At 40.9% G+C, this 22,522-nt stretch overlaps 1 protein-coding gene across 6 annotated transcripts in view; it reads left to right on the top strand.

The window, feature by feature from the left end:
- Positions 1 to 22,522, top strand: part of LOC138797920 (lecithin retinol acyltransferase-like) — a 99,331-nt gene that overhangs the window by 53,114 nt on the left and 23,695 nt on the right. Inside the window, exon 1 of one of the 6 annotated variants that reach the window (XR_011364019.1) lies at positions 14,390 to 14,468. The exons of 4 other annotated variants lie outside the window; for them this stretch is intronic. Coding sequence is in view for 1 of the 2 variants with exons in the window: in XM_069978725.1 (XP_069834826.1) it covers positions 15,227 to 15,772 (546 nt within the window). In the remaining variant the exon portion in view is untranslated. Of the gene's footprint in view, positions 1 to 14,389; positions 14,469 to 15,007; positions 15,773 to 22,522 lie in introns of those variants that run through there. One more of the 6 variants, XM_069978725.1, reaches the window with a different exon arrangement.

Here is a 22,522-nt window from a genome sequence, read left to right as displayed (position 1 = left end):
GTGTTTACACAGACAGATTTATCGGACAGATTTTTGAGGCCAAGGCCAGGAATGGATTTGAAAAGAGGAGAAATCTCAGTCTTCCCTTTATGACCTGTCCTCTATAGTCTCTTCCCACTCCTGTAAACGCAACGTTTATATAATATATATATATATATATATATATATACACACACAGTGGTACCTCAGTTCTTGAACTCGGTTCCCGAACTGCTTGGAACTTAAACTGTATTTTCAAGGAAAGTTTGCTTTGGTTCTCAAACTCTGCTCGGTTCTCAAACACTTTTTGGGCTCCCAGTCTTGAAGTACTCGGTATCTGAACGTTTTTGCGAGCGTGGATGGTGGGTTGTACCTGGTGAGTTTAGCAGTGGTGAGGCTTCTCATACAGTACTGTACTGTTTAAGACTGCTGGAGTGCATATACAGTGCAGTAGTAGTACAGGCAGTGCACCACCATCTCCCATCCTGTACTGTATAAGACTGCTGGAGTGCATATATAATACAGTAGTAGTACAGGCAGTGCACCACCATCTCCCATCCTGTATAAGACTGCTGGAGTGCATATACAGCACAGTAGTAGTACAGGCAGTGCACCGCCATCTCCCATCCTGTACTGTATAAGACTGCTGGAGTGCATATACAGTACAGTAGTAGTACAGGCAGTGCACCACCATCTCCCATCCTGTACTGTATAAGACTGCTGGAGTGCATATACAGTACAGTAGTAGTACAGGCAGTGCACCACCATCTCCCATCCTGTACTGTATAAGACTGCTGGAGTGTATATACAGTGCAGTAGTAGTACAGGCAGTGCACCACCATCTCCCATCCTGTATAAGAGTGCTGGAGTGCATATACAGTACAGTAGTAGTACAGGCAGTGCACCACCATCTCCCATCCTGTACTTTATAAGACTGCTGGAGTGCATATACAGTACAGTAGTAGTACAGGCAGTGCACCACCATCTCCCATCCTGTACTGTATAAGACTGCTGGAGTGTATATACAGCACAGTAGTAGTACAGGCAGCGCACCACCATCTCCCATCCTGTACTGTATAAGACTGCTGGAGTGTATATACAGTGCAGTAGTAGTACAGGCAGTGCACCACCATCTCCCATCCTGTATAAGAGTGCTGGAGTGCATATACAGTACAGTAGTAGTACAGGCAGTGCACCACCATCTCCCATCCTGTACTGTATAAGACTGCTGGAGTGCATATACAGTACAGTAGTAGTACAGGCAGTGCACCACCATCTCCCATCCTGTACTGTATAAGACTGCTTGAGTGCATATACAGTACAGTAGTAGTACAGGCAGTGCACCACCATCTCCCATCCTGTACTGTATAAGACTGCTGGAGTGTATATACAGCACAGTAGTAGTACAGGCAGTGCACCACCATCTCCCATCCTGTACTGTATAAGACTGCTGGAGTGTATATACAGTGCAGTAGTAGTACAGGCAGTGCACCACCATCTCCCATCCTGTATAAGAGTGCTGGAGTGCATATACAGTACAGTAGTAGTACAGGCAGTGCACCACCATCTCCCATCCTGTACTGTATAAGACTGCTGGAGTGCATATACAGTACAGTAGCAGTACAGGCAGTGCACCACCATCTCCCATCCTGTACTGTATAATACTGCTGGAGTGTATATACAGTACAGTAGTAGTACAGGCAGTGCACCACCATCTCCCATCCTGTACTGTATAAGACTGCTGGAGTGCATATACAGTACAGTAGTAGTACAGGCAGTGCACCACCATCTCCCATACATAACACTGCTTGGATATACAGTAAAGGATGGGTGAGGAGTTGGTGACTAATGGACTCTGTAATGTCCTGTACAGTATATAGTGCTGCTCTGTAATGTCCTGTACAGTATATAGTGCTGCTCTGTAATGTCCTGTACAGTATATATAGTGCTGCTCTGTAATGTCCTGTACAGTATATATAGTGCTGCTCTGTCCTGTACAGTATATATAGTGCTGCTCTGTAATGTCCTGTACAGTATATATAGTGCTGCTCTGTAATGTCCTGTACAGTATATATAGTGCTGCTCTGTCCTGTACAGTATATATAGTGCTGCTCTGTAATGTCCTGTACAGTATATATAGAGCTGCTCTGTAATGTCCTGTACAGTATATATAGTGCTGCTCTGTAATGTCCTGTACAGTATATATAGTGCTGATCTGTAATGTCCTGTACAGTATATATAGTGCTGCTCTGTAATGTCCTGTACAGTATATAGTGCTGCTCTGTAATGTCCTGTACAGTATATATAGTGCTGCTCTGTAATGTACAGTATATATAGTGCTGCTCTGTAATGTCCTGTACAGTATATATAGTGCTGCTCTGTAATGTCCTGTACAGTATATAGTGCCGCTCTGTAATGTCCTGTACAGTATATAGTGCTGCTCTGTCCTGTACAGTATATAGTGCTGCTCTGTAATGTCCTGTACAGTATATATAGTGCTGCTCTGTAATGTCCTGTACAGTATATATAGTGCTGCTCTGTCCTGTACAGTATATATAGTGCTGCTCTGTAATGTCCTGTACAGTATATATAGTGCTGCTCTGTAATGTCCTGTACAGTATATATAGTGCTGCTCTGTCCTGTACAGTATATATAGTGCTGCTCTGTAATGTCCTGTACAGTATATATAGAGCTGCTCTGTAATGTCCTGTACAGTATATATAGTGCTGCTCTGTAATGTCCTGTACAGTATATAGTGCTGCTCTGTAATGTACAGTATATATAGTGCTGCTCTGTAATGTCCTGTACAGTATATAGTGCCGCTCTGTAATGTCCTGTACAGTATATAGTGCTGCTCTGTAATGTCCTGTACAGTATATATAGTGCTGCTCTGTAATGTCCTGTACAGTATATATAGTGCTGCTCTGTCCTGTACAGTATATATAGTGCTGCTCTGTAATGTCCTGTACAGTATATATAGTGCTGCTCTGTAATGTCCTGTACAGTATATATAGTGCTGCTCTGTCCTGTACAGTATATATAGTGCTGCTCTGTAATGTCCTGTACAGTATATATAGAGCTGCTCTGTAATGTCCTGTACAGTATATATAGTGCTGCTCTGTAATGTCCTGTACAGTATATAGTGCTGCTCTGTAATGTACAGTATATATAGTGCTGCTCTGTAATGTCCTGTACAGTATATAGTGCTGCTCTGTAATGTCATGTACAGTATATAGTGATGTTCTGTAATGTCCTGTACAGTATATATAGTGCCGCTCTGTAATGTCCTATACAGTATATATAGTGCCGCTCTGTAATGTCCTGTACAGTATATATAGTGCTGCTCTGTAATGTCCTGTACAGTATATATAGTGCTGCTCTGTAATGTCCTGTACAGTATATATAGTGCTGCTCTGTAATGTCCTGTACAGTATATAGTGATGTTCTGTAATGTCCTGTACAGTATATATAGTGCTGCTCTGTATTGTCCTGTACAGTATATATAGTGCTGCTCTGTAATGTCCTGTACAGTATATATAGTGCTGCTCTGTAATGTCCTGTACAGTATATATAGTGCTGCTCTGTAATGTACAGTATATAGTGCTGCTCTGCAATGTCCTGTACAGTATATATAGCCGCTCTGTAATGTCCTGTACAGTATATAGTGCCGCTCTGTAATGTCCTGTACAGTATATAGTGCCACTCTGTAATGTCCTGTACAGTATATATAGTGCTGCTCTGTAATGTCCTGTACAGTATATATAGTGCTGCTCTGTAATGTCCTGTACAGTATATATAGTGCTGCTCTGTCCTGTACAGTATATATAGTGCTGCTCTGTAATGTCCTGTACAGTATATAGTGCTGTAATGTCCTGTACAGTATATATAGTGCTGCTCTGTAATGTCCTGTACAGTATATATAGTGCTGCTCTGTCCTGTACAGTATATATAGTGCTGCTCTGTAATGTCCTGTACAGTATATAGTGCTGCTCTGTAATGTCCTGTACAGTATATAGTGCTGCTCTGTAATGTCCTGTACAGTATATATAGTGCTGCTCTGTAATGTACAGTATATAGTGCTGTTCTGTAATGTCCTGTACAGTATATATAGTGCTGCTCTGTAATGTACAGTATATAGTGCTGCTCTGTAATGTCCTGTACAGTATATAGTGCTGCTCTGTAATGTACAGTATATAGTGCTGCTCTGTAATGTCCTGTACAGTATATATAGTGCTGCTCTGTAATGTCCTGTACAGTATATAGTGCCGCTCTGTAATGTCCTGTACAGTATATATAGAGCTGCTCTGTAATGTCCTGTACAGTATATAGTGCTGCTCTGTAATGTACAGTATATATAGTGCTGCTCTGTAATGTACAGTATATATAGTGCTGCTCTGTAATGTACAGTATATATAGTGCTGCTCTGTAATGTCCTGTACAGTATATATAGTGCTGCTCTGTAATGTACAGTATATATAGTGCTGCTCTGTAATGTACAGTATATATAGTGCTGCTCTGTAATGTACAGTATATATAGCGCTGCTCTGTAATGTACAGTATATATAGCGCTGCTCTGTAATGTCCTGTACAGTATATATAGTGCTGCTCTGTAATGTTCTGTACAGTATATATAGTGCTGCTCTGTAATGTTCTGTACAGTATATATAGTGCTGCTCTGTAATGTTCTGTACAGTATATATAGTGCTGCTCTGTAATGTTCTGTACAGTATATATAGTGCTGCTCTGTAATGTCCTGTACAGTATATATAGTGCTGCTCTGTAATGTCCTGTACAGTATATATAGAGCTGCTCTGTAATGTCCTGTACAGTATATATAGTGCTGCTCTGTAATGTCCTGTACAGTATATATAGTGCTGATCTGTCCTGTACAGTATATATAGTGCTGCTCTGTAATGTCCTGTACAGTATATATAGTGCCGCTCTGTAATGTCCTGTACAGTATATATAGTGCTGCTCTGTAATGTCCTGTACAGTATATAGTGCTGCTCTGTAATGTCCTGTACAGTATATAGTGCTGCTCTGTAATGTACAGTATATAGTGCTGCTCTGTAATGTACAGTATATAGTGCTGCTCTGTAATGTCCTGTACAGTATATAGTGCTGCTCTGTAATGTCCTGTACAGTATATATAGTGCTGCTCTGTAATGTCCTGTACAGTATATATAGTGCTGCTCTGTAATGTCCTGTACAGTATATAGTGCTGCTCTGTAATGTACAGTATATATAGTGCTGCTCTGTAATGTACAGTATATATAGTGCTGCTCTGTAATGTCCTGTACAGTATATATAGTGCTGCTCTGTAATGTTCTGTACAGTATATATAGTGCTGCTCTGTAATGTCCTGTACAGTATATAGTGCTGCTCTGTAATGTCCTGTACAGTATATATAGTGCTGCTCTGTAATGTACAGTATATAGTGCTGCTCTGTAATGTCCTGTACAATATATATAGTGCTGCTCTGTAATGTCCTGTACAGTATATAGTGCTGCTCTGTAATGTACAGTATATAGTGCTGCTCTGTAATGTCCTGTACAGTATATATAGTGCTGCTCTGTAATGTACAGTATATAGTGCTGCTCTGTAATGTCCTGTACAGTATATAGTGCTGCTCTGTAATGTCCTGTACAGTATATATAGTGCTGCTCTGTAATGTCCTGTACAGTATATATAGAGCTGCTCTGTAATGTCCTGTACAGTATATATAGAGCTGCTCTGTAATGTCCTGTACAGTATATATAGAGCTGCTCTGTCCTGTACAGTATATAGTGCTGCTCTGTAATGTACAGTATATATAGTGCTGCTCTGTAATGTCCTGTACAGTGTATATAGTGCTGCTCTGTAATGTACAGTATATAGTGCTGCTCTGTAATGTCCTGTACAGTATATATAGAGCTGCTCTGTAATGTCCTGTACAGTATATATAGTGCTGCTCTGTAATGTCCTGTACAGTATATATAGTGCTGCTCTGTAATGTCCTGTACAGTATATATAGTGCTGCTCTGTAATGTCCTGTACAGTATATAGTGCTGCTCTGTAATGTACAGTATATAGTGCTGCTCTGTAATGTCCTGTACAGTATATAGTGATGTTCTATAATGTACAGTATATATAGTGCTGCTCTGTAATGTCTTGTACAGTGTATAGTGCTGCTCTGTAATGTACAGTATATATAGTGCTGCTCTGTAATGTACAGTATATAGTGCTGCTCTGTAATGTACAGTATATAGTGCTGCTCTGTAATGTCCTGTACAGTGTATATAGTGCTGCTCTGTAATGTCCTGTACAGTATATATAGTGCTGCTCTGTAATGTCCTGTACAGTATATAGTGCTGCTCTGTAATGTCCTGTACAGTGTATATAGTGCTGCTCCTTAATGTCCTGTACAGTATATATAGTGCTGCTCTGTAATGTCCTGTACAGTATATAGTGCTGCTCTGTAATGTACAGTATATATAGTGCTGCTCTGTAATGTACAGTATATATAGTGCCGCTCTGTAATGTCCTGTACAGTATATATAGCGCTGCTCTGTAATGTCCTGTACAGTATATATAGTGCTGCTCTGTAATGTAATGTACAGTATATATAGCGCTGCTCTGTAATGTCCTGTACAGTATATATAGCGCTGCTCTGTAATGTAATGTACAGTATATATAGTGCTGCTCTGTAATGTCCTGTACAGTATATATAGTGCTGCTCTGTAATGTCCTGTACAGTATATAGTGCTGCTCTGTAATGTCCTGTACAGTATATATAGTGCTGCTCTGTAATGTCCTGTACAGTATATATAGTGCTGCTCTGTAATGTAATGTACAGTATATATAGTGCTGCTCTGTCCTGTACAGTATATATAGTGCTGCTCTGTAATGTACAGTATATATAGTGCTGCTCTGTAATGTCCTGTACAGTATATATAGTGCTGCTCTGTAATGTCCTGTACAGTGTATATAGTGCTGCTCTGTAATGTCCTGTACAGTATATATAGTGCTGCTCTGTAATGTCCTGTACAGTATATATAGTGCTGCTCTGTAATGTCCTGTACAGTATATAGTGCTGCTCTGTAATGTACAGTATATAGTGCTGCTCTGTAATGTCCTGTACAGTATATAGTGATGTTCTATAATGTACAGTATATATAGTGCTGCTCTGTAATGTCCTGTACAGTATATATAGTGCTGCTCTGTAATGTCCTGTACAGTGTATATAGTGCTGCTCTGTAATGTCCTGTACAGTATATATAGTGCTGCTCTGTAATGTCCTGTACAGTATATATAGTGCTGCTCTGTAATGTCCTGTACAGTATATAGTGCTGCTCTGTAATGTACAGTATATAGTGCTGCTCTGTAATGTCCTGTACAGTATATAGTGATGTTCTATAATGTACAGTATATATAGTGCTGCTCTGTAATGTCCTGTACAGTATATATAGTGCTGCTCTGTAATGTCCTGTACAGTGTATATAGTGCTGCTCTGTAATGTCCTGTACAGTATATATAGTGCTGCTCTGTAATGTCTTGTACAGTGTATAGTGCTGCTCTGTAATGTACAGTATATATAGTGCTGCTCTGTAATGTACAGTATATAGTGCTGCTCTGTAATGTACAGTATATAGTGCTGCTCTGTAATGTCCTGTACAGTGTATATAGTGCTGCTCTGTAATGTCCTGTACAGTATATATAGTGCTGCTCTGTAATGTCCTGTACAGTATATAGTGCTGCTCTGTAATGTACAGTATATATAGTGCTGCTCTGTAATGTACAGTATATATAGTGCCGCTCTGTAATGTCCTGTACAGTATATATAGCGCTGCTCTGTAATGTCCTGTACAGTATATATAGTGCTGCTCTGTAATGTAATGTACAGTATATATAGCGCTGCTCTGTAATGTCCTGTACAGTATATATAGTGCTGCTCTGTAATGTAATGTACAGTATATATAGTGCTGCTCTGTAATGTCCTGTACAGTATATATAGTGCTGCTCTGTAATGTCCTGTACAGTATATAGTGCTGCTCTGTAATGTCCTGTACAGTATATATAGTGCTGCTCTGTAATGTCCTGTACAGTATATATAGTGCTGCTCTGTAATGTAATGTACAGTATATATAGTGCTGCTCTGTCCTGTACAGTATATATAGTGCTGCTCTGTAATGTACAGTATATATAGTGCTGCTCTGTAATGTACAGTATATATAGTGCTGCTCTGTAATGTCCTGTACAGTATATATAGTGCTGCTCTGTAATGTCCTGTACAGTATATAGTGCTGCTCTGTAATGTACAGTATATATAGTGCTGCTCTGTAATGTACAGTATATATAGTGCCGCTCTGTAATGTCCTGTACAGTATATATAGCGCTGCTCTGTAATGTCCTGTACAGTATATATAGTGCTGCTCTGTAATGTCCTGTACAGTATATATAGTGCTGCTCTGTAATGTAATGTACAGTATATATAGTGCTGCTCTGTAATGTCCTGTACAGTATATATAGTGCTGCTCTGTAATGTAATGTACAGTATATATAGCGCTGCTCTGTAATGTCCTGTACAGTATATATAGTGCTGCTCTGTAATGTAATGTACAGTATATATAGTGCTGCTCTGTAATGTCCTGTACAGTATATATAGTGCTGCTCTGTAATGTCCTGTACAGTATATAGTGCTGCTCTGTAATGTCCTGTACAGTATATATAGTGCTGCTCTGTAATGTCCTGTACAGTATATATAGTGCTGCTCTGTAATGTAATGTACAGTATATATAGTGCTGCTCTGTCCTGTACAGTATATATAGTGCTGCTCTGTAATGTACAGTATATATAGTGCTGCTCTGTAATGTCCTGTACAGTATATATAGTGCTGCTCTGTCCTGTACAGTATATAGTGCTGCTCTGCAATGTCCTGTACAGTATATAGTGCTGCTCTGTAATGTACAGTATATATAGTGCTGCTCTGTAATGTCCTGTACAGTATATATAGTGCTGCTCTGTAATGTACTGTACAGTATATATAGTGCTGCTCTGTAATGTCCTGTACAGTATATATAGTGCTGCTCTGTAATGTCCTGTACAGTATATAGTGCCGCTCTGTAATGTCCTGTACAGTATATAGTGCCGCTCTGTAATGTCCTGTACAGTATATAGTGATGTTCTGTAGGGATTATACTGGGCACTATACAATGTAATGTCCTGTAGGGAATTATTGGCGGCTGCTGGAACCAAATAAACACATTTACATTATTTCCTATGGGAAGACGCTGCTCACTTCTCAAACTGCCTTCCGGAACCATTTAAGTTCAAGAAGCGAGGTACCAGTGTATATATATAAATGCCGTATATATGTGTGTTTATATATACAAAATGCAGCTGTCAAATGAATTTCAGAATAATCCTGTCCAAGCAGCACTCAATGAGCCTTGTTAAGGGGTTTATGGTGTTACTGGATTTCTAGTAGTCAGGTGGCATATTAAAGAAAGAGGATTGCTGTATCCTTCTCCTGGTTAGAAGTTGTTTATAGGGAGGAGAAGGAACTAGAAGTTTGCAAATTCCTTTGAATCCCCATTTGATCTTTAATGTTTCATGATATAAAACTGCTTCAAAAACTGATAGTTCGGTTCCTAGGGCTGAGGTTCCACATAGGAGGGCAGTCTGAAATACTTCAGGAGAGGTTGCTGCTTATCTAATGGGTGGGCTGGGGGGTACGGTTAAGATGTAGAGGAGGAGGAGAGGCCTCCTCTCCAACCTAATTTCCCACGAGACACTGGTGTCTCCCCTCACTCTATTGGCTGAGCGGGCATTACCACGCACCTACTTGAGACACAAAACACGTTGAGCAACAGGGCAGGCTTTGTAAATGTGGGGTGGGGGTGGAGAATGAGGAGGGTAAGTATGTGTCTTTATGTTGTTCACAAGGCGGAGCACAATTTCAGAAAACATCAGAATACCCTTTCAAGATTAAAACAAATGTACAATTTACACATGAAGGTCAGAGGATTTGTTCTGGATTTAGAAAAAAAAGGTCATATAATCCCTTTTAAAATATGCTGTTTTGGTGCATGTTACAGATTATTAACCATTTTATATACATTTAAAGGGGCTTTCATCTCGAGCTAAAAAATGAAACGCTCCAAAATGCTACCAAGTATTGTGAGCCGTCTCCAAGCTTTCTACCTGCCGCCTTCCCTAAGTTACAAGTTTTTCTTAAAGCCGATCTATATCCAAGATGGTGTTGGCCTAGAAACTACACCTCCAAGCATGCATTGCACCTCAGCGCCAACTGCCAAGTATCCGCGTCATCTTGTAGTATCTGCCCACCGCTGGCTCCATCCGCTTCTGCTGCACACTGCAAATAAAATATCTATCTATTTATCTACATACAACTTCCACAGGAGGAGCTCTGATCACTCAGGTGTCTGGGTGGTGGGTGCAGTCAGGTTGGAGATAGGAACCAATCTTCTCTTTGGCAAACTGATACAAAATCATTTTTTCAAACTAAAAAAGTCCTTGAGTGAAATATCAAAGTCCATGTTATGTTAACAATAATAATCATGACTGCTGGGGAACAGTGGTCAGGCTCGATCCCCTGTGCTGTGATTGGTTCATACACTGATATTTGTAATTCACTGTGATTGTATGCATACTATGATGTCATCACACTGTATTGCCAGTATATTTGCTCGCTATATATTTCCCCTACACTGCTTAGCAAGTTGTCACTGTTCTGTTGTTTCCCCGCCCTTGGCCAGGTGCTCAATGATTGGTGTGATGTCAGTGGTGGTTGGGGTTACAGCTTGCCTGGCAACAGAAGAGACAGATCATGTGACTTTGGTCTCAGAAGGGGGGGGGGACAGAGGAGCGGAGACAGAGTGGAGCAGGCATTAAGGATTGTCAGCAACTTCAGGCCGCGAGTCAGGATGTGCTACAGACAAACCACAGACCAACTCATGTAATAGAAAACTATTCAAGATTCAATTATGGGTGGGGATTAAACAGGGTTAAAGTTTTCTTAAGTGGAGTACCCCTTTAAATGGAAAGTCATAGAAGTACAATCAGGCCAAGAAGTATGTAAAGACTTTCTTTCCTTTTATTATATGGTTATGGTTGGAAAAGAAAAGGCTCTTTGATGAAAAAAATCTGTTTTTCATGTGGTTTCTGCTTGATATAGGACGTTACCATCCCCCAAGGGACAAAGAACAAACTTAATCCTGATATAAGATCTATTAATATAAATAATCCTGATATAAGATCCATAATAGACATAATACTGATATAGGCTATGTTCATAAAACGTCAAATATAGACAAAATGCTTCCGCTTTTGCAATTTAAAATAACGCAATTTAACTGACTGATTGAAGTCAATGGAAAGACACACAATGTATTGAATAACGAACGTTATCACCGCGGATGTCAAAATAATGATCATGACAATTATTTTCAGACGTCTTTTGCAAACAGCGGACGTTTTTTATTAGTTGTTCACACACAGTTTTTCTATTGTCACTGCTCTTTCTCCATTTTTACTATTAAATTCAATGGACTTTTCAATTAAGCCGCATCCAAAGGTCAATTAGCCCCTTAAGGTCAAAGCCAATTTTCGTTTTTGCGCTTTTGCTTTTTCCATTTTATGTTTAAAAGTCCATAGCGCTTGCATTTTTTCACCTAGAGACTTGTATGAGCGCTTATTTTTTGCGAAACAAATTGTACTTTGCAATGACAGGCATTATTATACCATAAAATATGTTGTGAAACCGGAAAAAAATCATTTGCGCTGTCAAATTGAAAAAAAAACAAACAAATTTGTTTTGATTTCGGGGAGTTTTCCATTTACGCCTTTCGCCCTATGGTAAAACTGACTTGTCATGCATGTTCCTCAAGTCGTTACGATTACAATGATATGTAACATGTATACCTTTTATTTTATCTGATTGTTAACAGCTTATAGGGCTTTTATCCTTTGGTCTATGGGGCTGTGTCAGGTGTCATTTTTTGCGCCATGATGTGTTCTTTCTATCGGTACCTTGATTGCGCATATACGACTTTTTGATCACTTTTTATTACATTTTTTCTGGATTTGATGCGACCAAAAATGCGCAATTTTGCACTTTGGAATTTTTTTGCGCTGACGACGTTTACCGTGCGAGATCAGGAATGTGATTAATTAATAGTTCGGGCGATTACGTGCGCGGCGATACTTAATATGTTTATTTATTTGTTTATTAATTAATATTTATAAAATGGGAAAAGGGGGGTGATTTGGACTTTTATTAGGGGAGGGGATTTTTTATTAATAAAAACACTTTTTTACTTTAACTAGAAGTCCCCCTGGGGGACTTGTATATAGACAGCACTGATCTCTCATATATACAACAGGACCTGCGCCGGCTAATAGAGGCACTGCCAGGCTGCAGATTACAGCCGGGAGCGGTGCCGTTCAGAGCGGGGTCCCGCTCATGGGTCACTAAGGGGTTAGTAACCAAACTAGTATAATGTACCAACTTTTTTCGAAGAGTGCCAAATTTGATGAAGTGAACATGTGCGGGGGCCGACCATTTTGCTTGACATTCTTTGGACCATTAAAATGAATGCAAATAAACTTTTTTTTACAAAGGTTATTGAAAACGGCACACTATTCATACTTAAAAAATCCCGGGGCACACCACCAACCAAAATGGCACAAAATGACACTAAAACAGGACATATTATACATATAGTTAATAATATAGATTCTAAATGTATTTATACTCACTCAGTGTGAAACCTGGGCCTGTTTCGATAAACACAAAAGGGATATCCCTGTTTCTCCCCCATCCCCATGTTTCTCTCCCCCCTGCTTCTCCCCCATCCCCATGTTTCCCTCCCCCCTGCTTCTCCCCCATCCCCATGTTTCTCTCCCCCCTGCTTCTCCCTCATCCCCACGTTTCTCTCCCCCTGCTTCTCCCCCATCCCCATGTTTCTCTCCCCCCTGCTTCTCTCCTGTTTCTCCCCCATCCCTGCTCACCTTCCTTGAGATGCTCGCCGCGGGCGCCATCCCCCTCACCTACTGGCCCGGACGTGCTCCTTCAATCAGGGGAGACCGGGTGCGTGGCGCACCACGCTCCTGGTCTCCCCTGATTGGAGGAGCACGTCCGGGCCAGTAGGTGAGGGGGACGGCGCCCGCGGCACACTGGTTGGAAAACACTGCTCGGAAAACACTGCTCTAGTGCACGGGAAAGGAAAGCCGAAATCTCGAACATCGCAAGATTTCGGCTTTCCTTTTCTGTGCACTAGAGTGGCGTGTTGCTGCCGGATACCTGGGGGGCCGTAAAAGTTCGGAACCGGACTTTGGACATGCCTGGACTAAGGGGAGGCCAGGCTGCTAAATGACATCCATTATTTTAGACTCTAAATGACGGGCGTCATTTTAAACAGAGCTGAAAAAAAACGTGACAACATATCCCTAAGTTCTAGTAATATATAATCCTGATATAAGATCCAGTAATATAAATATATTTAGGTACCTTGGTCTAAGAGCTCACAGTTTTTCAAAATAGTGACTTGGTGTAAGAGCTTCTTGTACTGGGTGGGAGGGGCATGGTCTGCATAGCGGGGTCTACAGCCCTGTACTCTGACCCAGGGAGTCTCCCTCACCTTACGAATCATAGCAGATCCACTTCAGGCTGGGGCTTACATCAGGGGACAGGACTGTGGGGGGTAATCTCTCCATAGCTGTAACCCCTCTCTTCCCGGACAGAGAGCGCTGCATGTATGTGCCCACATCTGCCCTGCTCATTCCTTCCTGCTCCCTGCAGTCTTTGTCCGCCCTTGTGTTTCCCATCCTCTCCATTACTGTACAGTAACTTATAATATCACATATTCTGCTGTTTCTGAATGTTTGTTTAATCTCTTCTACATGTTATTCAGAATAATAAACCATTATTTTTGGAGTGTGGAACCAATTGTCTGCATTTCTAAAATTTGCTTTGGTATAAGAGTGGATTTGGAAATTATGCTCATAATTATGCTCGTAATCCAAGGCACCACTGTGTATGTGTGTGTGTATATGTATATATATATAATATAATTTAAAATCCTGATATAAGATCTATTTAATAGACATAATCCTAATATCAGATCCAGTAACAGACATTTCCCTGTGCCACCAGATGCCAGATAACCGCGACCTTATGGGAGCACCCTGCAGCCTGCGGAGTCTCCTCTGTGTCTCCTCCCATAAGGTCAGCTCATATCTAATATGCAATTTGTGTTAAAGTGCCTGTAATCTGAGACACAGAGGGCTAATCTGCGTGTTGTGCGGGGAATGATGATCCTACGGTATCTAACAATCTGCTGCCCTAATACAATCTGATGGCATCTGATAGACTTTATTGTATGAAGCAAAGTACAACTATTACACAGCAAAATCTTTCGTTTAAAGAAGCTGTGTGCATTTGTACAGAGAGAGAAGAGCCGTGTGTTGCGAGGGCCATCTGCTCGGGGGTAAGATGATTTTACCACTTATCCATGTGTGTCACAGGTGTATAGGCTGGGGCCCCTGGGTCAATGGGGTGGAATGTAACCCAGGTGCTTCCTCTGCATACGCCCTGAGCACCAGGTTAGGCTTTATTTTACCTGCTGTTAGTTTCTTGTTACAGTGACTCATTGATCCTCTTATGTGGCCCTCCTGCCTTGCATGGCCGTGTAATACAGCACCCTAAGATGTCTGTGGGGTCCTAGTGTCTCTCCATATTGCTGTTTTCTGGAAGCTTCATGCTGTATGTCCCAATGATGGGATACCCAAGCTCTTCTGCCTCGGCTACTGTTTGTCCTTTGTACTTGGCTCTGTTGAGTATAAGGCCGAGATGTCGGCCATGTCTAGCTGCCAACTCACAGGATTCTTCCACACAATGCCGACGCCTGGTTTCTGATGTCACTTAAAGAATATTCTCTTCATAATACAAATAAGAGAATAATAAGCTATAATGGGACATTATGGTTTATTTGTCCCTGGGTTTTATGTCTACATATTGATTCTATATATGACAGACTACTGTCTTACCTCCATAGCTTTTCAAGTGTTAATTTTATGCTAGGTATGTTTCCATAGGTGTCTATTTATTACAGTGAGTGTCAGACTTGTAAGAGCTGCCTACATTTAACCAACCCTATTAAGCTGCCTAAAGCACAGGTCCCAGCCCACATGCCATGATAAAATACAGGATTTGCTAAGAATGTGAGTTCATTAAGGCCGCTGGTAAATGAGCAAGCAGCTACCGACCATGAAGAATCCACTCTTGGGTGTACTGTCATTTCTTTTGGACAAGATGTTATTCTTTGTAAAACCAAAGTGCACTTCAGTCACAGACAAGAATGGCAACGTGTATGAGACCTCACTCTATAAAAGAGGGGATCTTCTGGAAGTTTCTCGCACTCTCTTTGTCCATTTTGGCATCTACCTTGGAAACAATCGAGTTGCACATTTGATTCCGGACATCCTTCCAGCTCTAACATGCAAACAGGAACACGTTGAGAAAGTTGTTACCAACAAGAGATTGATAGCTGGAGTGCTAGCTAAAAAGGCAAGTGTGCGAGTCGACAATGTGCAGGATTTTGCTTATGGTGCAAATATATTGATTAATGCAATGGACCTGCATTTCCGAAATAATCCTCTTTCTAATGAAGAAGTGGCCCAGAGGGCTGAAAAACTGGTGGGAACCACAACTTATAGCCTGCTGTGGGACAACTGCGAGCACTTTGTGACTTACTGCAGATATGGTACCCATGTGAGCTTACAGACTGAGAAGGTAACTAGCTATCTACTTATTCCAAGGTCTGTGTGCATGCATGGCGATGGCTGCCTCTAAACTGTTTGTGTAGGAAATATGGAAAGTAACATAAAGCAGTTGTTTGTGTACCATGTAGTGTTGTGCTTTTCACCACTGACAAAATACATAGAGTGAGAATGAAGATGTCACCACAATGATCTGACTAACTCACCTTTCTAGTAGTCAGTGACTGATCCACTTTAATCTAGTACAATTCAGAGATGGCACTAATTCATGGATTATCTGACGTCTTTTTCTTCTTTTATAATCGTTATAGTTCTGACCAATAACACACAGCAGTGCAAAAGGAAGTTTGTATGTGCTGTATATTGTAATATATGGCTCCAGATGGTGACTCGTGGTTCCCAGTATAACCAAAAATATAATCTGGCTCCTAAACATTGTAACATTCATTTCTCTAAGCCTTGAGCCCTGTTGCATAGACATAGATTTAAAACTGGAATGAGCGTGGGAGCTTACTGCATAAGGGGCTGCGTTATTAGAGAGTCAATGCAGAAACTGTAAACTTCTACACGTCCTATAGGGGGAGCTGCTGGTACAGTAGATCACCAAGTTTCTTGTAAATGCTTTGATCATTTATAGGAAGCCCCCCTTAAGCATTGTGACCATAAGAGTGCCCAAATGTTCTGTCATACTGGAGAAGTAAGTCTTAGATGGGCCATCAAAAATATAGTTCTGCTGAAAATAAATGAGTGACCTATGACCTCTAATGAAGACTAAAATAAGGAGAAATCAGGAGCCCTCTCATGTACTCCTACATTACAGAAAGCCTTGCCCGGGTAGGCCAGTGGACTCCTGACCCCCAGAAGCTTGGAGTTCATGCAGACATTGCAGCCTCTTCACTTCTATCAGGCTGTAGCTGATTTTGCACTTGGATAGGACAAACTGCAATATTAGGTACAAAATGTATGGCAGGGTGTCTGGTAGAAAGTGAACAGTGCTTCTATGAATGCAGCAGCCCCTTCAATCCACTAAGTGCCAGGATTCAGACCCCTATAAAACGTCTATTCATGTCCCATCCTGGAAAACCCCATTAGAGGTGCCCATACCTTTACAAACTGTTAGACTAACATTTATTCGAAACAACAGCTATTCCGCTCAGCTGCCCTTAGATGGGTCCTCTGTGCATGTATTATTAGGAGACAGCTTTATGCCACTGATCCATCTCTATCATGAAGTTAAGGAATCCGGTATGTTCTTTGTAAATGTTGGAGGGAAAAAAGGTTAGGGTTGTTGGCTTGCCTGATCCTTTTGTTCTTAAGGAAGATAAGCCATGACTAGAGTTGCCCGGCAGTGGCTTCTTCCCCGCTTACTCAGGTAACAGTGACCTAATGTGGATATGGCCGCCTTACTGGGGCTCCGCTGTTTGCTGCGTGATGGATACCGCCTGCTCCTGTGCACTTAATTAGCTTAAATAACATTGAGGGTGGAGGCCCATTGGAGATGTTCTTCTGCATTCTTCTTTACTAACTCACTGTTTGCATTGCTAACACGCACGGCAGGGTGCTGGACAGAGGTCCTTTCTGTACTCTAATAAGCTCTTTACATTCTGTCAATGAGCTTTCCAGGTATCCACTGACCTGTTCTCTGATGCCATTTCCTAATGATACCACATAATCCAATAGGAGATAAAAGTAAACATTCTCTCATTTCCTTCTAAACCTTATCACTGTACTGAAAGCATTTAGGCTAAGTACACCTAAACAAGTACCAAGAGACTAAACATTTGCAGACTTAACATAATTGAGCTTAATGTGGCTAGAAGAAAACCTCCGCTTTAATTGCAAACTGCGGCTTCTCATTGGCATACATCACAAAAACTCTCAAGGCAAACACATTTGGCTCAAAGATTTCCGTGTCTCAAAACTTTAACCAAACATGAAGAAAAAGATGTTGCTTCAAATAGTCTCAGCAAGCCCAATGTTACTAATCATCTAAGTTAATATATCGCCTGTCTTGCTGCTTTCTTGCCTGAGATGTTTTTAACACCGTTTAGTGTTATACCCAAAGTGTCCCTGTTGTTATAACTTTTAAAATTTAAATCAACAGTAGATATAGTAGTAGTGATAAAACGCAAGTTTGCAATTTACATTCATATTTTTTTTTATTTAATTGTTATCAAGGCAGCTATATACCAGCTATACTTACTGTATCCAGGTCCAGTCTCCTGAAGGCTGCTATATACCAGCTATACTTACTGTATCCAGGTCCAGTCTCCTGCTAGATAACAGCTATATACCAGCTATACTTACTGTATCCAGGTCCAGTCTCCTGAAGGCTGCTATATACCAGCTATACTTACTGTATCCAGGTCCAGTCTCCTGCTAGATAACAGCTATATACCAGCTATACTTACTGTATCCAGGTCCAGTCTCCTGAAGGCAGCTATATAACAGCTATACTTACTGTATCCAGGTCCAGTCTCCTGAAGGCAGCTATATAACAGCTATACTTACTGTATCCAGGACCAGTCTCCTGAAGGCAGCTATATAACAGCTATACTTACTGTATCCAGGTCCAGTCTCCTGCTATATAACAGCTATGCTTACTGTATCCAGGTCCAGTCTCCTGCTATATAACAGCTATATACCAGCTATACTTACTGTATCCAGGTCCAGTCTCCTGCTATATAACAGCTATATACCAGCTATACTTACTGTATCCAGGTCCAGTCTCCTGAAGGCTGCTATATAACAGCTGTACTTACTGTATCCAGGTCCAGTCTCCTGAAGGCAGCTATATAACAGCTATACTTACTGTATCCAGGTCCAGTCTCCTGAAGGCTGCTATATAACAGCTATACTTACTGTATCCAGGTCCAGTCTCCTGAAGGCAGCTATATAACAGCTATACTTACTGTATCCAGGTCCAGTCTCCTGAAGGCTGCTATATAACAGCTATACTTACTATATCCAGGTCCAGTCTCCTGAAGGCGGCTATATAACAGCTATACTTACTGTATCCAGGTCCAGTCTCCTGAAGGCGGCTATATAACAGCTATACTTACTGTATCCAGGTCCAGTCTCCTGAAGGCGGCTATATAACAGCTATACTTACTGTATCCAGGTCCAGTCTCCTGAAGGCAGCTGTACTTACTGTATCCAGGTCCAGTCTCCTGAAGGCAGCTATATCACAGCTATACTTTTTTTTTATTTTATTATCTTTATTTATACCTTTTTTTTCATATTACAGTAAAAAGCATAACATATTTTAATTGAACAATCCTAATACAACCATCTAATAAAGAAAAGGATCAGAGAGACCTACCCCCCTTGCCCACACCTGACGAGGCCCCCCCCCCCAAAAAAAAAAAAAAAAAAAAAAACAACTTGTAACATAATTTAATAATAATTCTCATAAAATGCGACCAATCTTTCCCAGCTAGACACTTGTGGTGCTCTTGGAGAAATCCAACTCTTAACCAAGGCCAATTTCGTATAAAACAACAACCTCAGTATATACTTTTTTTCCCCTTAGACAACTTAAACTCGGAGGTGTCCCCCAATAAGGCAACCTGTGGAGTTCGCGGTATCTCCACCTCAAGTTTCTCTTTTATCTTATCAAACACATAATTCCATAATGATTCAATTTTCACACAACTCCAGAGCAGATGTATATACCCCATTCCCTCAAATCCACATCTCGGGCATCTACTGTGTGACCATTTTTTTATTTTACAGAGAAAAAATGGCGTATAATATATTTGATGCACAATATTAAATTGAATAAGCTGATGATGAGTGGCTCCTAATACGTATCTGATATTTTTATATATAACTGATCATTTCGGAGACAGCTGTCCTTCCTAGTCCGATTCCCACTTACTCCGACTCTTGAATTCATGGGTCCCTTTACTCATAATATATTTATACACAAATGATATACCTTTTTTTCTATTCAATTGTCCTCTTAGACCATTTATCAATAGATCTGCGCTGGACAGTTGAACCCGTCCAGACCTTGCCAATGAAGTCAGAGCATGCCTTAGTCTCATATATTCGAACCATCCTTTCTCTGGCACGCTATACTCCATTCTCAAGGCCTGCTAACTTTTAATATTTCCCTCCCCCAACACATCACGAATAAGCATAATTCCTGCCTCCTGGCAGCACTTGAGAGTACCTGATTCATAAACGGGAGGTAAATTATAGTTGTCGCACAGTGGTGTAAAATCAAAAAAACATTAACTCCCTATACCCTCTTCAGTTCCCTCCATGTCCTAACAATAGCTCTAACCATAACCCCATTTTTACCTACTCCTCTTTCCAACTCCCCCATTTCCAGTCTCTGGCAAATATCGTAAGACTCAAACTTTCCTCCAACACCTCCACAGTCCAAAAATTTTCTAAAGCCCTGCAGGGTAAACCAGTACATCTGTGACGCTAGATGATACAAACTCACATCCGGTAACCCTAGACCACCTCTATCTTTTGACACACAGAGGTAATCCAGCTTTAATCGGACTCTTTTTCCGCCCCCATATCAATGAATTAAATATTGCCTTGATCTTCCTAAGATATTTGTCTTTAATGTACCCTGGGGTAACTCCAAACAAAAATAAAATTTTTGGTAACAAAATAGATTTAATTAACACTATCCTATCTGTCCTGGATATTGGGAGTCTCTGCCAAACTGAAGCTTTTCTCTGTAAATCTTCAATCATAGTAACAGTATTTAACTTATCAAATTCTTCTAGCCTTCTCGAAACTCTAACTCCTAGGTATCTGAAGCTCTCGCCTAACTCCAGCTGCCTTAAAGGAGGGAAATTAAACACGACTTCCGGGTTAAGAGGCATCAACACCGATTTTGACCAGTTAATGGCTAGCCCGGAAAACCTGCCCACTCCTTTAAATATTTCCATAACCCTGGGTATTCCTATTTCTGGATTTTTCATGTATAATAGCACGCCGTCAGCATAGAGTGACACCCTGTTCCCCTCGCCCCAAAGCCATCCATAAGTGGGTCTGTTCTAATTTTTATAGCTAATGGCTCTATACTGAGGGCGAAGAGCAAGGGGGAGAGAGGGCACCCCTGACGCGTGCCTCTCCCTAAGCTAATAGTGCCAGTCATACTCCCATTTACACAAACCGATGCACACACCCCATTATACAGCAGATTCACCATATCAGTGTAGTTCTGCCCTATTCCAAACCTGGCCAATACCTCCCACAAATACTCCCACTCCACCCTGACAAACGCCTTTGTGGCGTCTAATGACAGGATGGAGTGGGAGCTAGGCCCCCGAGTCAACTCTATGTTCTCCCACAAACGCCTCACATTATGTTTAGACATACGGCCGGGAACAAACCCGCATTGATCCGAGTGTACTATTTCTCCCAAAACAGCGGCCAATCTCTTGGCCAGCACCTTGGCAAAAATTTTTGTGTCAACATCTATTAGAGATATAGGCCGATACGATTCTACCTCTAATTTATCTTTTTCTTGCTTCGGAATCAGGATTCCGCATTGAGTCTGGGAGAAATCCAGTAGTCATTGCGTGATTTATCACTTGTAATAAGGCTGGTAATAACACCTCACTATGTTCCCTATATATCGCCACAGGGAGTCCATCATCCCCCGGGGTAGATGCTCCTTTTAGAGCCTCCAATGCAGATGTTAACTCCTGTAATGTAATAGGTGCGTCTAACATACTTTTTTGCTCCGAGCTTATACACGGTACCTCTATACTCTGAAAAAACTGCGCCACCTCCTCCTTACTATAAATAATCTCGGACTCGTTAAGCTTCTCAAAATACTCTTTAAATGCATTTCTAATCAGATCTTCTTGACTAGTTATCTGCCCATTCTGTAGTTTAACAGCCTCTATACTACCACTACAGCTCTGGTGTCTTTATCAAAGCCATGAGCCCCTTATTGGGTATGCCAGAACTTCTAAAAAAAAATTTCACCCAAAAAGGCCAACTGGTTTTTAGTTTTCTCAAGTAGTAAACTTTCCAACTCATTCTGTCCTTTCTCTAACTCCTCCCTTATTACCGGTGTCGGTGTGTTAATATATTTCCTCTCTAATTGTGCAACTCTATCCTTAATCTCTACTTCCTTACTACGTAATAATTTTTTAGCACAACTAATTGCCCCAAAATATGAGCCTCTTATCATTGCCTGAAGTGTGTCCCAAACAATGTTTAAAGATGATGACCCAACATTACTAGCCCATGACTTCACCACTTCCCTTTTAATCCTATCCTTATCTTCTATTATATTTAACCAGTGTGCATTTATTCTAAGTGACCGTGTTTGTAGTACTTTCCCTGTGTTTAACTCTATTAATAAAGGAGAGTGATCAGATAAATTACGCTGTAGATACCGAATATGTTTAATCTTGTGTGCCATCAGTGAATTTACCAACCCTAAATCTATCCTGGACATAATATTATGTGATTTGTTCCAACATGAGAAAACCTTCTTAGTGGGGTTCCTTGCCCTCCAAATATCAATTAAACCCAACTCGTTCATTATTGGTCTCAACGGGGATCTTCCACCCGTTTTGATTTTTCCCACCATCCTCAGCCTATCCAAATCCTCATTGACTACTGCACTGAAATCCCCTGCTACCAGCACCGGACATTCAGAGAATCTCTTTACAGATCCAAACAGTGATTCCAGCACTTTGGAGTTATTTGGTGGAGGAATATACAAAAAAGCTATTATGCAAACTAACCCATCTAACTTACAATACATAAAAATAAA

Source organism: Dendropsophus ebraccatus, chromosome 7 (genome assembly GCF_027789765.1).
Source record: "Dendropsophus ebraccatus isolate aDenEbr1 chromosome 7, aDenEbr1.pat, whole genome shotgun sequence".
NCBI classification, from domain to species: Eukaryota; Metazoa; Chordata; class Amphibia; order Anura; family Hylidae; genus Dendropsophus; species Dendropsophus ebraccatus.
Note: the sequence above shows the minus strand (reverse complement) of the source record. Positions and strands in the feature narration are given on the sequence as shown.